Here is a 14,714-nt window from a genome sequence, read left to right as displayed (position 1 = left end):
TATTCAATAGTGCTCGTTTATAAAATTAATATCTTTATAGGTTTTATTCAATGTTGCCCCTTTATAATTTTCGAAACCTTGAGGGAATCGCCAAAAAATTCTTGTGTCAAATTTGTTGGACACCCTGTTCATTAGGGGAGTAGACCTTCTTCACGTCACTAATCACACTTTTTTAAATACACAAGCCCACCGGCTGCGCCGGCCAGGCTTGGCCTGGGGGCTTGGCCTTCGGCAATGCTCGCTTCGCGCCCTGGGCTTCGCCCACTTTGTGGATACTATAGCCTATGGATAATTAAAGAATAAGAATGCAATTGGTACTTTATTCAACACATTTACAATCCCTACATTTCTTTGATGGTGGAGGTGTCTTGATCTCCTTGGTTGACCTCTTTGTCTTCTGGAGCCCGTCTTTTCTTCGGTGATCCTCTGTCCTCGGAGTCTTGATCGCCTTGGGTGACCTCTTCGTCTTCTGAACCCTGTCTTTTCTTCGGTGACATTTTACGCTTAATGATTCTCCTCAAATACGCTAACAGCTCCTCATCGCTTACTTCTTCGTCGCTGTCAGGAGACGGAGGTGGTTTGACAACCCCTTCATCCCCTTGCTCGGGTGCGTTAACTTCCTCTTCTTCCTCTTCATCACGCATTACCCAATCTGGCATGATCATCTTGATGCAATCTTCTTCTGTGATCTTGTGAATACCTTCGGGTATGTCTTTGCTTTCGAACTCAACTTCTTCCTCCTCAAAAAGAGCTTTACTACCAATAGCGTCCTTCGCTGGCTCCTCCTCGACATCTACTGTCTCGGTTTCAACAAAACTCTTTATATACCCTGTTAAAGGCCGACCGGCGTTCAACTCCTTCATCACCTCTACGCCAGCCCGTGTAGTACACCAACGCGTTCCAGTTGGTTACTCGTGAACAGGCCACGTATAGTTGTCCATGTGCGAAGCATTGGACGGAATCAAGCAGAAGTCCACATCGCTCGAAAGTTTGCCCCTGGCTTTTGTTGATGGTCATGGCATAACTGAGCTTGACGGGAAACTGCTTACGCTTGAAGTGGATTGGGGTATCTTGAGACTCTAACACTATACGTGGAATCAAAACTTGCTCGCCGCGGTAGCTCCCTCCTAGTATCTTTCCGACTATCACGTTCTTCTTCAAGTTAGTCACCATTATCCGGGTTCCGTTGCAAAGCCTAGGAGGACAGATGTTTCTGATGATCATGAGGACACATCCTACTTTCACCTTCAAAGCGTGTAGAGGCAACGACGGGCTTGTCATGGCGTTAAAAACTGACGCTTGGACGTCAGTCTCTTTGTCCACGGGTGTGTCGACGCTGAAGTAAATCCGCTCTTTCTCCTGGTTACGGTCGTATATAAACTGGTTGATACTTCCCACGTCGTCATTTGTGGGTGATACTATTGCTCTCTTCTCGAAGTAAGACATGTTGAGATGGTTCTCTTCAAACTCGTCGTAAACTTTAGACACTAACTCCTCTCGTGAGTTTGCCCGAACACCAAAATCCTTCTCAAAGACGATCTCGCCGTCGTTATGGGTGCCGATGGCTAGAAGTTGTTTGGCAAACCTCTTGTTTTTGACGTCATCCTTCTTAAGGCGTACGTTTTCTGTCAACTCCAACTTTGTCAGCCCTTCCCACATGTAACTCGATTTGATGCAGTAAGCCAGTTCTTCTGTCTTCCCTCCGTTTCTTATGACCGGCAGGATTTGTCGGAAGTCTCCTGCGCAGACAAACACCTTGCCTCCCATGAACTTTTCGTTCTCCATGATGTCTCTCAAAGTGATGTCTAAAGACGTCAACATGTTCTTGTTCGCCATTACGACTTCGTCCCAAACTATCAGTCGAGTTTGTTCTAGCAGTCTTGCCATTTCTGTGTTCTTCTTGACGCTACACGCTCTAGTTTCATCGTATTCCATCAAGGGTATCTTGAACATGTTGTGAGCCGTTCTTCCCCCAGAAAGGACGGTTGCTGCAATCCCAGACGAAGCAACAGCTAAAGCGATCTCTCCCTGGGAACGAACAGCATCCAACAACAAATTCAAGACAAAAGACTTCCCGGTGCCTCCTGCAGCGTTGACAAATATGCCGTTATTCTTATAGAGGTATCCCTTTTCCACTCGCTTCATAACAGTTTCGAAGACATTTCGCTGTTTGTCATTCAGAAGCTTAGACTTTTCCTCAACAGACTGTTTCAGCCTCTGCTTGTTGTACGCCTTCTCTCTTCTGATGACATTAGATGACCGTGCACCTCCTCTTGAAGCTGGAAGACCGTACTGTGTGATCGAACCCCCGCCGCAGTTCCACACAAAGTGTTGGATCTCATCCAAGGCGTCCAAATAGATTTCATCGTTGTACTCTGTCAGCTTGGCTTGATGCAAGTAATCGCTGGAAAAGTAGTCTTTGACCTCTTCCCATATGCCGGACTGGTCCTCGAGATCAGAAAAGACCAACATACTTGCATAAGTTTCTCTGAGTTGTTTTCTGTCGTTAGTGTGGTTGATAATGTCCATAATCGTCTCTTTCCAAGTTGCTTCATCACTGAGCAAACCGAGTGCTTTAACGGCTTCTCTATTTGTTTCGTACATGACGCCGTCTATGGTACGAAGGTCTTCGAACGACTTTGGCCCCTTTTTATGTGTCAGCAGGAGCCTCAGATAGAACAGTTCTACCGTCTTGGTGGTTACAGCGCGAATGCGACCCAGACTGTATGTACGCCCAACTCGTTCCTCCCATATGGCTTTTTGTGCGTTATAGATGTAATGGAAGGGCAACTGGCTGTAGTATAACGTGGCTGCGAACGCGTCCTTCTCACACAACTTGAAAAAGGCGGTTAACTGAGTGTCCCTTTTAACTTTTTGAGAAAGTTGCTCATCTGTCATCTGTTCGTGGTAGAATACTGAATTCTCACCCTCTAAGTGCAAATCCAACGGAAACACCGGTGGGTAAGATTTGTGGATGTCGAATTTGAAAATCTTCCACGTCGCCTCGTTAGAATTGATGTATCTGGCCTCCTGGTAGTTTCTGACTTCGTTCACAGAGTCATCTTCTCCTGAAGTTTTGGTGAACAATATCTTGTCAGAACCTTTATTAACATACTTGGTGACATAAGCTATAGCTTTTATAGAATTTGAGCACTCCACGTTAATGTGTGCGTCGTATTTGAGACAAAGATAGGGGTTATAAGGCACAACCCACGAATTATCTACGGTTACTGTACCGTCCTTCAGTTTGAGTTGAAAAGAGTTACCGCCTTCTCCTACTGAACGCCTAACATACTCCGGGTAACCGTTGTTTCCGAACAATAAGGTGCTTCTGCACGTCTTAGGGAATCCTTTACCACACTGATCGGGTTTCGCGCTCTTCCCATGACAACATATTTGGGACTCGTCGTAACCTTTGCAGGGGCCGTGTATCATACACCGTGTAACCGTCTCGTATAGCCTTGGCTCCTTCTCCTTATCGGGTATCTCCGCTCTTATTATCTGTGCGACTGTATCCGCTGTCACACGCACTGCCATCCAAAGCAATATGTGAGCATGTGGTAGCCCACGTTTTTGCCACTCTACGCTGTAAAGGTGGGCCTTGACGGCTCCAAAAGCCTTCTTGTGCACCAAATCACCCATCAGACTATCCAACTTCAACTTAAATATCCGACTTACAATATCTGGACGATCACATGCTCGTGCCCCTGGTCCGTCAAGCTTGCTTAATGCTTCTGTGACATCTGCCCATTTAGGGTTCATAGTGAAGGTGATGAAATAGTCGGGTGATCCATAAGCCGTGACATAAGCCAACGCATCCTGCTGGCGCTGCTTCATGTACCTAGGACCTCCTACAAATGTCGGAGGCAACACAATTCGTTGTCCCGTCTTACTTTTTTCAGTCACTTGCAATAGATCGACCCTTTCTTTTCGCATACCGGTGTGGTTGTGTTCCAGAAAGCGTAGACGGCTCGTCTCTATTTTAACGTAGTTGTCAATTACAAACTGTTGGAACAGTCGTCGTCCTTTTACAATGTAGTTAAAAGCACCTTCTCTCTCCATGTACATAAGTGCTGAAAGTCTTTTCTCGGAGTCCTTCTTTTCCATCGTAAAGCTGTAGCCTTTGTCTCCGTTAAGTAATAGCAGAGGATATTGAAAGAGATCGTAGAAGTAATTGGTCGAGTTAATCATCCAAAGGGCGTATTTCGAACCAGGAAGAGGGGACGCTATTGTAACTTTCAAGGTGTCCTTTTCTGGCCCCAAATTGACTATGGCTCCTACTTGGCAGGACGCCGTTGGCAAATGATAGACACCTTTGTGTTCCCTGGTTGCAACCCCTTCTGCGGTCTTTAACGTAATAGCCACGTTTGGTATAGCTCTCTCCTTATTAACGTAAGTCTGAATGAGTTTCTTTGAGGTTTCCAATTCTTCCAAGATTACCTTCAGTGATGCGTTGTGCTTAACCAAATGCGCGTATAGTTGCTCTATGATCTCTTCGTTCCTCAAGAATTCGGCGGTTTCACGCTTTCTACGTTTAATCGTCTCGGTGTTCGCTTTCGGCCCCTTTTTTCTTTGATTCATGAACTGTTCGACCGTTTCACAACGTAGTTTTAGCTGTTGTTCCTTGTCGTGGTAAAAGTACAAATCGAGGAAACTTGCTGCAGATTTCCAAAACGGTGCGTTTGTTAAACCCCAGTCGTCGTGTTCTGATACCAACAGGTTCGGCTTCATCGAACCCAAACGGTGATAAACCTTGCCTTGAATCTTGTAACAAAGCGCCATTTCTCTTTTGTCACTTAGGGAACCTGAGGTTGCGAAGGAGGTAAAGGAGAAGACGTTGTTAAACGCTACAATGTTATCGAGAAAGTGCCTTGAGAGTGAAGAGGAACCATCATAAAGTCCCTTGATGCCCTCGTCTAGTGTCGTCAATTTAAATATCGCCTTGGGAGTTTTGCCTCCGTTGCAACAAATGGTCTTCCTTTCTGTCTTGAAAAGCAAAGCTTGACAATTCTTACACCTAAATGCGCCCATCTCACCGACTGAGTGAGGAGGTACCCGTGACTCGTCGCTTTCTGTCATATAACCACAGAATGACATCATCAGACGCTCTTTCATCTCTAAGAACTGTGGTTTTTTGCCGAGATCTTTGCGTTCCTCGCGCATATTGGCTATCTTTTCAACGGCTCCAGCACGAATATCCGCGGCAGCTACTGGAATAAGCGAAGATAGGAAATCGCTCCTATTCATACGTTTAATCTCTGCCTTTATAGCTTTTGCCGCCTTGATCTCTGCTTTTGTTCGTTTAGTGCGTCTCAGTGGCGTACTTTTCCTCGCTTGACTGGTTTCTGCTTTAGTCTCTTTCAAGCTTTGCTTTATCTCTGCCAGTGTACTATCAACGGGTAACGAAAGTGGCTCCGGATTATCAGCATCAGTCGACGGGCCCGCCACCGGCTCCTCTTCTATATTTGCAGGCATAGCCACTGGTTCCTCTTTTCTATCCGAAGGCAAAACAACAGGCTCCTGTTTACTATCTGAAGACATAGCCACGGGCTCCTCTTCTCTATTTGAAGGCTCCGCCACGGGCTCTTTTTCAACAACTATAGGTGTGGTTTCACTCTGAGAAGGTTCTACAGGCTTCGGGTTTTGTTGGCAGGCTCTTTTTATGGCGTACTTTTTCGCCTTGTCTAAGCGCTTTTGAGCCTCGAAACTCCTCTGCAAATATTGTTTCTGGTAATCTATGTGATCAGATTTTCCTCCATGCTTTGTGAAGCTTTTATATCCAGCAAAATAGTGCTTCACAAAACCTTCTATCCTTTCTTCAGGAATTTCTCCAACGTAAACTTCCAAGGAATCCAACAAATCGTCGCTATAGACGCAGTCTTTCTTCTCCTTTAGCATCTTGTTAAACGTTAGTAGCTTTCGCTGAAACATCTTTATCGACTCCCTTACTTGTAACCCCTTGGTCTGTTCATAAAGGTGAGGAAACGCCTTCTCATGTTCACTTTTTAGCGCTTGGTTCAATTTCCTATTCTTCATTAACTCTCCTTTACTGAACTTCTTTTCCTTCGTCACCCAACTCCAGAAAAGACGATACCGTTGCATCTTTAACTTTGACGAATCCCCGGCCATCCTTCCCAACCACCACCTGTGTGTGACCGAATTACCACCGTATAGTATAAATCACAGAAAATAAGTTTCTACATCAAACTGAATATAATTTAGAGCTCTTACCTCTATTCAGTAGACGAAGGCAGTGACTTGAAATGCAGAAGATTGTGACGTCATGTCGTCATTGCTTGGAACTGTACGTAATATTCTAATATACTCATTATGCCTCATAAATGCTAAGTCAAGAGTTGGCTATACTTTTAAATAATAACTATGAAAAATTTAAATATTAATGGTCAGAAAATATGTAATCGGAAAAGTGGAAATTAATTACCTCTATTCAGTAGACGAAGGCAGTGACTTGAAATGCAGAAGATTGTGACGTCATGTCGTCATTGCTTGGAACTGTACGTAATATTCTAATATACTCATTATGCCTCATAAATGCTAAGTCAAGAGTTGGCTATACTTTTAAATAATAACTATGAAAAAATTTAAATATTAAGGGGCAGAAAATATGTAATCGGAAAAGTGGAAATTAAAAATTTGGCAAATTGGAAAATTAGTAGTCGTGACGTCACCCGCTCAGAGCTGGGGCTCTTTAGGACCCACAGAGCTGATGTCATGACGTCATGTCTCTTCTGATTGGCTAGTTTTTATTAACTCTCCTTTACTGAACTTCTTTTCCTTCGTCACCCAACTCCAGAAGTGACGATACCGTTGCATCTTTAACTTTGACGAATCCCCGGCCATCCTTCCCAACCACCACCTGTGTGTGACCGAATTACCACCGGACGGCGTAAGCAACCATTAATTTTTTTTATATTAGAGAGAAGAAGAAGATATATGTATATATCACATATGTCACAAATATCTCACATATGCTCATAAATATTTCATACATGCTCATAAACAATGTCCTCCTCTCACGAGTGTATTGTTTAGTAATGTATTTGTGGTTAATGTATACAGGGAAATTTAATCTTTAATGTAAACAGGGAACTTTATCGTTAATGTATACTAGGAACTTAATCATTAATGTATACAGGAAACTTAATCGTTAATGTATACAGGGAACTTTAATCCCACCGCGGCGCCACCAATGTCGTGCTCCTTGTTTACGAATAAATATGAATAAGTATAAGTAAATGGTAGCTGTGGCCAAGACAACTAGAATAACAAGGAACACGAACAAACGTATGTCCTACAAGAAACTATCACTTCACATTTGGTGGTGAATGAGACTAATGTTTCTCAAATATGTGACTTTTATTATTGTGATATCATTACTTGAAAGTCAAAATAGATGACTGTGATGTGTACAGGTGTGCGGGTGTGGGAGGATGGACTATGTTTTAATTGGTACAGACCTTTCTCTGGTTTGCGAGGATGCTTCAAGGTTCATGATACACTACTCGAGTCACGAATAGACTATTTAACGTTGTTATGAATAAATTGAAATTCCAGATAAGACTGAACTTGACACTGGGTTAATTTCTTAAGAGAGAAGACTGAAGACTGAAATTTACACTATTGCTAGCTATAAGGAAACCTCTGGATGCTATAGGCTCCCCCTACAACTTATGATGATTGGTTAAGATTCTCTGTGTATACCACAAATGACCAATGGGAACACATGCCTTTTTCGTAAACATCCCATCACGTGTCTATTTCAGAAATGCAACTTCAGCAGAACAGCATATAGCTCGAGAGTGTTTTTATGGCTCGAGAAGGGCACAGCGTGCGATGCGTCATACCCAGCGTGCAATTCGATGACGAAAACTAGTATCGACTAGTATCACTGTCTAGTATCAACCTCTAGTAGCAATTTGTGGTGATGGTGTTGGTGGTGCCGTCAAACCAATCACCACATGCATGTATGTATGTATGTATGTATGTATGTATGTATGTATGTATGTATGTATGTATTTATATATGTATGTATGTATGTATGTATGTATATATGTATGTATATATATATATGTATATATATATATTGTTACAAACCTCTCTAAAGTACCAAAGGTTCACCGGCCTTGTGAATGTCTGAGGTTTGTAACATCAAGAGAACCCTTAGACCCTATGTCTATTACTGGGTTCAAACGGTCAAGAAAACTGAATAAGGTCGCCACCCGGTCGGACACCGGGGAAAGAAATCAAACTATCTTAACTTAAAAGAAATATAATTAAATAAATCTATAAGTATGAAAGTTAATACAAGATGACATGAAAATAATACAACAAATAAGACACGAATACAATTAAACAAACATGATTTTACATAATACATATGAATTCTGATCATACATTGATCATTACACAAAAGACTCTAGTTCGATAGTTTTAACGGGATTGAACAGACGTAAGACCGGCTCACAGATCACTAAACAGTTTTGAAATATTACGCTAATCCTAAGCCCCAATGCTACCACACTCCGCGCTCACTTAGATGGGGCACTACAAAGCTAAGTCCTAGTGGATCTGGCTTACTGCTATACCAAGGGAAAAAGGTACTAACCTCAAGGCAGTCATTTTGAATCTGACCCGTGTAATAGGTCTAAGCAGGGTCTGGACAATCGTATAGACTCGTTCACCGTTGCGTGACGAGGCAATACACTCGTAGCTCATTGGATACTACAAGGGGGGGGGGATTTACCTAGCCTGACGAGCCTACATTGTTTATGCGGGAAATACAAATTAAATATTTTTACCTGTGACGTAACAGAGACGCATGCGCAATGGACACTTGAACAATCAACATATTACAAAAAACAATCAATACTATTATAAACTAATACCACAGTTACATTGATAAATACATACAATACATAGTAAAGAAAATACCTCACGGTGACACATATTTGGTCATAACCAAAGCAGCACAATACGAACACACGTAACATGACATAACATTTTCTCGAAACAACAATAACAATTACATACTTGGGAAGTATACACCACAGATGTAACACCTATCCACAAAAAAAAAAAAAAAAAATCTTGAAGAGAATTATTTTCTTTACTTTCAGCAGATATGTGCTTTGATCTTGAAAGACAGTCTGCTATCACATTGTCCCTCCCGGAAATATGTTTTACATCTAGATTATATTCTTGTAAAAATAGAGTCCACCTAGTTAAGCGGAGGTTCTTCTCTTTGAACTTTTGAATATATTTTAAGGGATGGTGGTCAGTGAACACAGTTACATTTGCGCCAACAGGTATATATACGGCAAAATGTTTCAAAGCCAAAATAATGGATAATAATTCCTTTTCAATTGTGGAATACTTTTTCTGAGCCACATTCAGTTTTCTGCTGAAGTAACTCACAGGATGATCTACATTGTCTTTAGCTTGTAATAGTACGGCACCAACACCAATGTTGCTGGCGTCACAATACAGAGAAAATGGTTTCGAGAAGTCTGGGGCCTGCAACACTGGAGCTGTACACAAAAGGCTCTTCGCTTGAACAAAAGCTGTGTTGCAAGCCACAGTCCACTGGAACTTGGCTCCTTTCTTTAGCAGGTCGGTTAAAGGAGCTATTAAGGAAGAGAAATTATAGATGAACATTCTATAAAAGGCAATGGTTCCTACAAAACTACGAATCTCCTTCTTGGTCTGAGGTACTGGAATTCTGAGAATGGCTTCCACTTTGGCCTGGGGCGGAGCCAATTCTCCCTGTCCGATCACATAACCAAGATAATGCACCTTGGCCTGAACAAATTCACACTTTGTTAGATTGAGCACCAAATTGGCAGACACTAACTTGTCAAAGAGTAAGGTTAGACGATCCAAATGATCCTGCCAAGTGTCACTATACACTACGACATCATCGAGGTAGGTTACACAACCAGGTATGTCCTCGGTAATTTTATTCATTAACCGTTGGAACGTGGCAGGGGCGTTGGTCATACCAAAGGGCATAACCTTACATTAGTAAGTCTCCCAGTGCGGCGAAACAGGAGATAGACTGGGCGCGGGATGTCATGGGCACTTGCCAATATCCACGGAGCAGATCTAATTTAGTTATGAAATGTGCCCCTCCTACTCTATCTATACACTCTTTTAACCTAGGTAAGGGGTACGAGTCCCTTTTGGTCACTGCATTCACGCGTCGGAAATCGACACAAAACCGCTGAGTACCATCTGCTTTCGGAACTAAGATCACTGGCGAGCTCCACTCACTTTGTGCTGGCGTAATTAAACCGTGGGCCAGCATATAGTCTATTCCCTTCCTGATTATGGCTGCTCGTTGCGGGTTGACACGATACGGTGCCTGCTTAATAGGCTTCGCGTCTCCTACATCAACATCATGCAGAATTAGGCCAGTTTTTCCAGGAGTATCTCGAAAGACCTCCTGATACTTACTTAATAAGGCAGTTAAGTCCTCCCGTTGTGCGGCCGTGAAGTGGTCCAGCTTATCCACTACCTGGGGCCACCCTCCTGCATTCTCCTTCCACGACATCTCTAAGGTGGGGGAAATAGTGTCCTCGTCTACTTCATGCATGAGAGAAACCGTACAAACACTCGCGACAGTTTCACCCACCGGGTTCTGTTCCCTTTTTCGATACAACTTTAACATATTCATATGGCATAATTGTTGACTCCGTCTCCGATCTGGAGTGGCAACAATATAGTTTAGTTCCCCTACTCGTTTCACTACCTCATAGGGTCCACTGAACTTTGCCCTTAAGGGGTTTCCTTGAAAAGGCAGCAGGGCCAACACACTATCACCGGGATTAAATTCCCGTATTTTGGCATTTCTGTCATAATGTCGTTTCATTCTTTCCTGAGCACTCATCAAATTTTCTCTGGCCATTTCCCAACACGCGGCCAACTTACCTTTCATGTCAGTCACCGACTTCGACATGTCCTTAGAGGCAGAACTATGTCCTTTCAATAAACATTCTTTCAGGACTTTAAGAGGTCCTCGAACCTCGTGCCCGAAAACTAATGCAAAAGGCGAGATGCCCAACGATTCGTTAGGTACCTCACGCACTGCAGACAACAGGTATGGTAAGGCTTGGTCACACCCCGTATCATTTCCTAAGCACCATTTCCTCAACATTGTTTTTAACGTTTGATGGTACCGTTCAAGGGCACCTTGACTCTGAGGATGGTAAGCACTTGACATCACTTTCGTTATCCCCAGTGCTCCCAAACTCTGCACAACCTCTCTAGATAAAAACACAGACCCCTGGTCTGTCTGTAGCTCGCGAGGTAGTCCCCACTTCGTAAAGAAGCTAATCAGCTCATGCAACACCACTTTGGCGCGCACTTTACGTAGTGGTATCGCCTCGGGGTACCTAGAAAATGTATCAATCAAAGTGAGAATATACTCATGTCCCCTAGCAGTCTTAGGCAACGGTCCCACTATATCCACGATAACCTTAGCAAAGGGTTCCTCTCCTACAGGGATTGGTTTTAAAGGGGCTACAGGTACAGGTTGGTTTGGTTTTCCTACCAACTGACAAGTGTGGCAAGTACGACAGTGCTGTGCCACATCCCTTCTAATTCCTGGCCAATAAAAATGTTGCCAGATACGGTCTAAAGTTTTGCGTACACCCAAATGTCCAGAAAGGGGACTATCATGCCCTAGCCGCAAAACTTCTTTCCGGTAGACCCTTGGCAACATCACTTGCCGTCTCTCGGACCACACTGCATCATCATCAGTGGGGCAGGTACTTTCCACCCATCGGCGGAATAGTACTCCCTTGTCCAAGTAATACTCCTCCGATAGTTCACTACCACTCTCTACCCTTTCATATAGTTCCCGTAAGTCGGGATCGACACTCTGCAAGTCACTGAGACATCTTGTGCCCACCTGTTTATTTTCCATAAACAAGCGAGTCAAGTCATACACATCGGTTTCACTTACTTGTTCCTCCTGGAACAGAGGCTTCAGTTCAAACTCTGCTTCGACCTGGGCTTCCTCACTTGGGAGTTCTTCCTCGGGGTTCATACTGTCCTCACATTCAGGTTTTCCACAGTTTTCCCCACTCGAGACCTTTACTGGTCTCACCTGGTCCTTAGACCACTCCCTCTGTGCTGCCATCGCCTTCGTAACAGCCCAAACCGGAAATAACCCCGGGTGCTGTCTCTCAAGTTGCTCGGTCTCTTCCGAAACAAGCGGTACCTCCGAAACTATCAGTGTGGGACACATCTTCCCACCAACCAAATCATTTCCTAATATAACATCCACACCTACAACTGGTAACTCATCTACCATCCCCACCATAGCCTGTCCCTCGTAGAGAGCGACTGTAGGTCTATGGATACTAGAGGTACCTTGGCTAGGCCCCCTAGGGAATTTACCGTTACACTCCCTCCAACCACTGGACTTTTCACCAGACTACTCAGTATTAGGGACTGGAGGGCTCCAGAGTCCCGTAGGATGGTGACTCGTTTCCGGTCTCCTCCTATGGATATCCAGCCTTGGAATAAAAATGGCTGATATCCCTTTAAGTGAGGTTTAAGTTTACCCTCCAATTCATCTACTTTACCCCCATCCATCTCTGATGGGCTGTTACCTATATAACTCATCAATGCCACTGTTTTGGCTACACTCTCTCCCTGGGCCTTGCCCTTAGTGGAGGTACTCTCAACCTTATTTGTTAAAGATACGGGCTTGACACCTTCCATCTCTCTTCGTCTCTTCCAACAATCTCTCATTTGGTGGCCTACTCTTCCGCAGTAGAAACATGACTTAATCATTGATGACTTACTACAGTCATCTTTCTTGACTTCTATGGATTTGGTAGGTGACCCACCTGATGAGAGCGAGATTCTCTGCCTATTTATTGCCAGGTCCCCTTTTCCCTTGTGAGTAACCGAGAACTTCCCTGCAGGTCTTATCAATTCATACTTATCTGCTAACACTGCGGCTTCCTCCAATTTGAAGACTTCTTTTTCCTGAAGATACAATGATACCTCTTTAGGGATAGATCTCAGATACTCCTCTACCAGTAGCAGTTCAGCCAGTCTATCAAAATCTTTATTAACCTTGTGAGATCTTAACCACTGTTCCCGCAATAAACGCTTTTCTCTACTAAACTCTACGTGCGAGATGTTAGGTTGTTTCCTTAGGTTCCTAAACTTTATCCTATATAACTCGGGAACGAGTTCACATACCCTAAGGATGGCCGTCTTAACCATGTCATAGTCCTTCGCCTGTGCGTCCTCTAGGGCGCTATATTCTCTCAAGGGCTTCCCTCTTAGGTTAGTCCGCAACAGCGCAGGCCAAAACTTCTTTGGCCATGAATAATCTTTAGCCGTCCTTTCAAAAATTCTAAAGTACTGGTCCACATTGGATTCATCAAACTCAGGAAGCAACCTCGTATTCTGCACTACATCAAAATCAGGTCTTCCATTCACGGTTTGAGGAATTGGTAGCACTTGTTGATTCTCTTGCAATTCAGATTTAAGTTTAAGACACTGAATTTCTAATCTAGCCCTCTCAGTTTCTTCCCTTCTAGATTGGGCTTCTAGTTTAGCTCTCAGTTTCTTCCTAAGTTCTAGATTGGGCTTCTAATTTAGCTATTTCTAATTTTAACTGCAACTCGCTTAATCGAGATTCGGTGTGCCGGGATTCACCATCAGCGTCACTACCTTCCCGATCATCTAAATTCGCTGAACCGGCAGAAGCTTGTTCTGTCGCTCTCTCTTCATCTCTCGGCGGCACACTTTCGTCTCGATCATGCAACATTGCCACTACCATGTGTACTAACTCCCCTTTATTTAAACCGTGGGTCGAACTAGCTCCAAAATAATGTGCTATAAATTTCAAATCGGGTATGGTGAGACCTTGTATTTCCTTATCTGTGGGTTTTCCTTGTCCAAATTCATCTACCTCAGTTTCGTTGGTTAACCGCATCTTCCTACCTTAATAAACCTATTATCACTGATCCACGTCGAACGTCTTTCCAATTCACCGTTAAATCCTGGCAATGAGGCGACAATCAATGTTACAAACCTCTCTAAAGTACCAAAGGTTCACCGGCCTTGTGAATGTCAGAGGTTGGTAAAATAAAAGGAACCCTTAGACCCTATGTCTATTACGGGGTTCAAACGGTCAAGAGAACTGAATAAGGTCGCCACCCGGTCTGACACCGGGGAAAGAAATCAAACTAACTTAACTTAAAGAAATATAATTAAGTAAATTTATAAGTTCGAAAGTTAATACAAGTAAAACGACACGAAAATAATATAACAAAGGCACACGATTACAACTAAACAAACATGATTTTACATATTACATCTGACTTCTGATCATACATTTAACATTACACAAAAGACTCTATTTCGAAGGTTTTAACGGGATTGAACAGACGTACGACCGGGTCACAGATCACCAAACAGTTTTGAAATATAAGCTAATCCTAAGCCCCAATGCAACACACTCCGCGCTCACTGCTATACCAAGGGAAAAGGGTACTAAACTTAAGGCAGTCATTTTGAATCTGACCCGTGTAATAGGTCTAAGCAGGGTTTGGACAATCGTATAGACTCGTTGGATACTAAAAGGGGGGCGGGATTTACCTAGCCTGACGAGCCTACATTGTTTATGCGGGAAATACAAATGAAATATTTTCACGTCACGGCCTGTGACG

General features: G+C 43.4%; 2 protein-coding genes across 2 annotated transcripts; both read right to left on the bottom strand.

Moving 5' to 3' along the window:
• Positions 1–341: 341 nt before the first annotated feature.
• On the bottom strand, positions 342–6,036 carry LOC143032569 (uncharacterized). The gene is made up of 3 exons (XM_076197438.1): positions 5,950–6,036; positions 978–5,712; positions 342–829 (listed from the first exon to the last, which is right to left on the bottom strand). The coding sequence occupies exons 1-3, from the start codon at positions 6,034–6,036 to the stop codon at positions 342–344; spliced, it is 5,310 nt and encodes a 1,769-aa protein (XP_076053553.1).
• A 3,997-nt stretch (positions 6,037–10,033) lies between these two features.
• On the bottom strand, positions 10,034–13,822 carry LOC143032568 (uncharacterized). Its single transcript, XM_076197436.1, has 3 exons — positions 13,714–13,822; positions 12,609–13,619; positions 10,034–12,291 (listed from the first exon to the last, which is right to left on the bottom strand). Exons 1-3 carry the CDS (start codon positions 13,820–13,822, stop codon positions 10,034–10,036), a joined length of 3,378 nt encoding a protein of 1,125 aa, XP_076053551.1.
• Positions 13,823–14,714: the final 892 nt, after the last annotated feature.

Source organism: Oratosquilla oratoria, chromosome 14, assembly GCF_046742065.1.
Source record: "Oratosquilla oratoria isolate Oo_2021 chromosome 14, ASM4674206v1, whole genome shotgun sequence".
Lineage (NCBI taxonomy): Eukaryota > Metazoa > Arthropoda > Malacostraca > Stomatopoda > Squillidae > Oratosquilla > Oratosquilla oratoria.
Note: the sequence above shows the minus strand (reverse complement) of the source record. Positions and strands in the feature narration are given on the sequence as shown.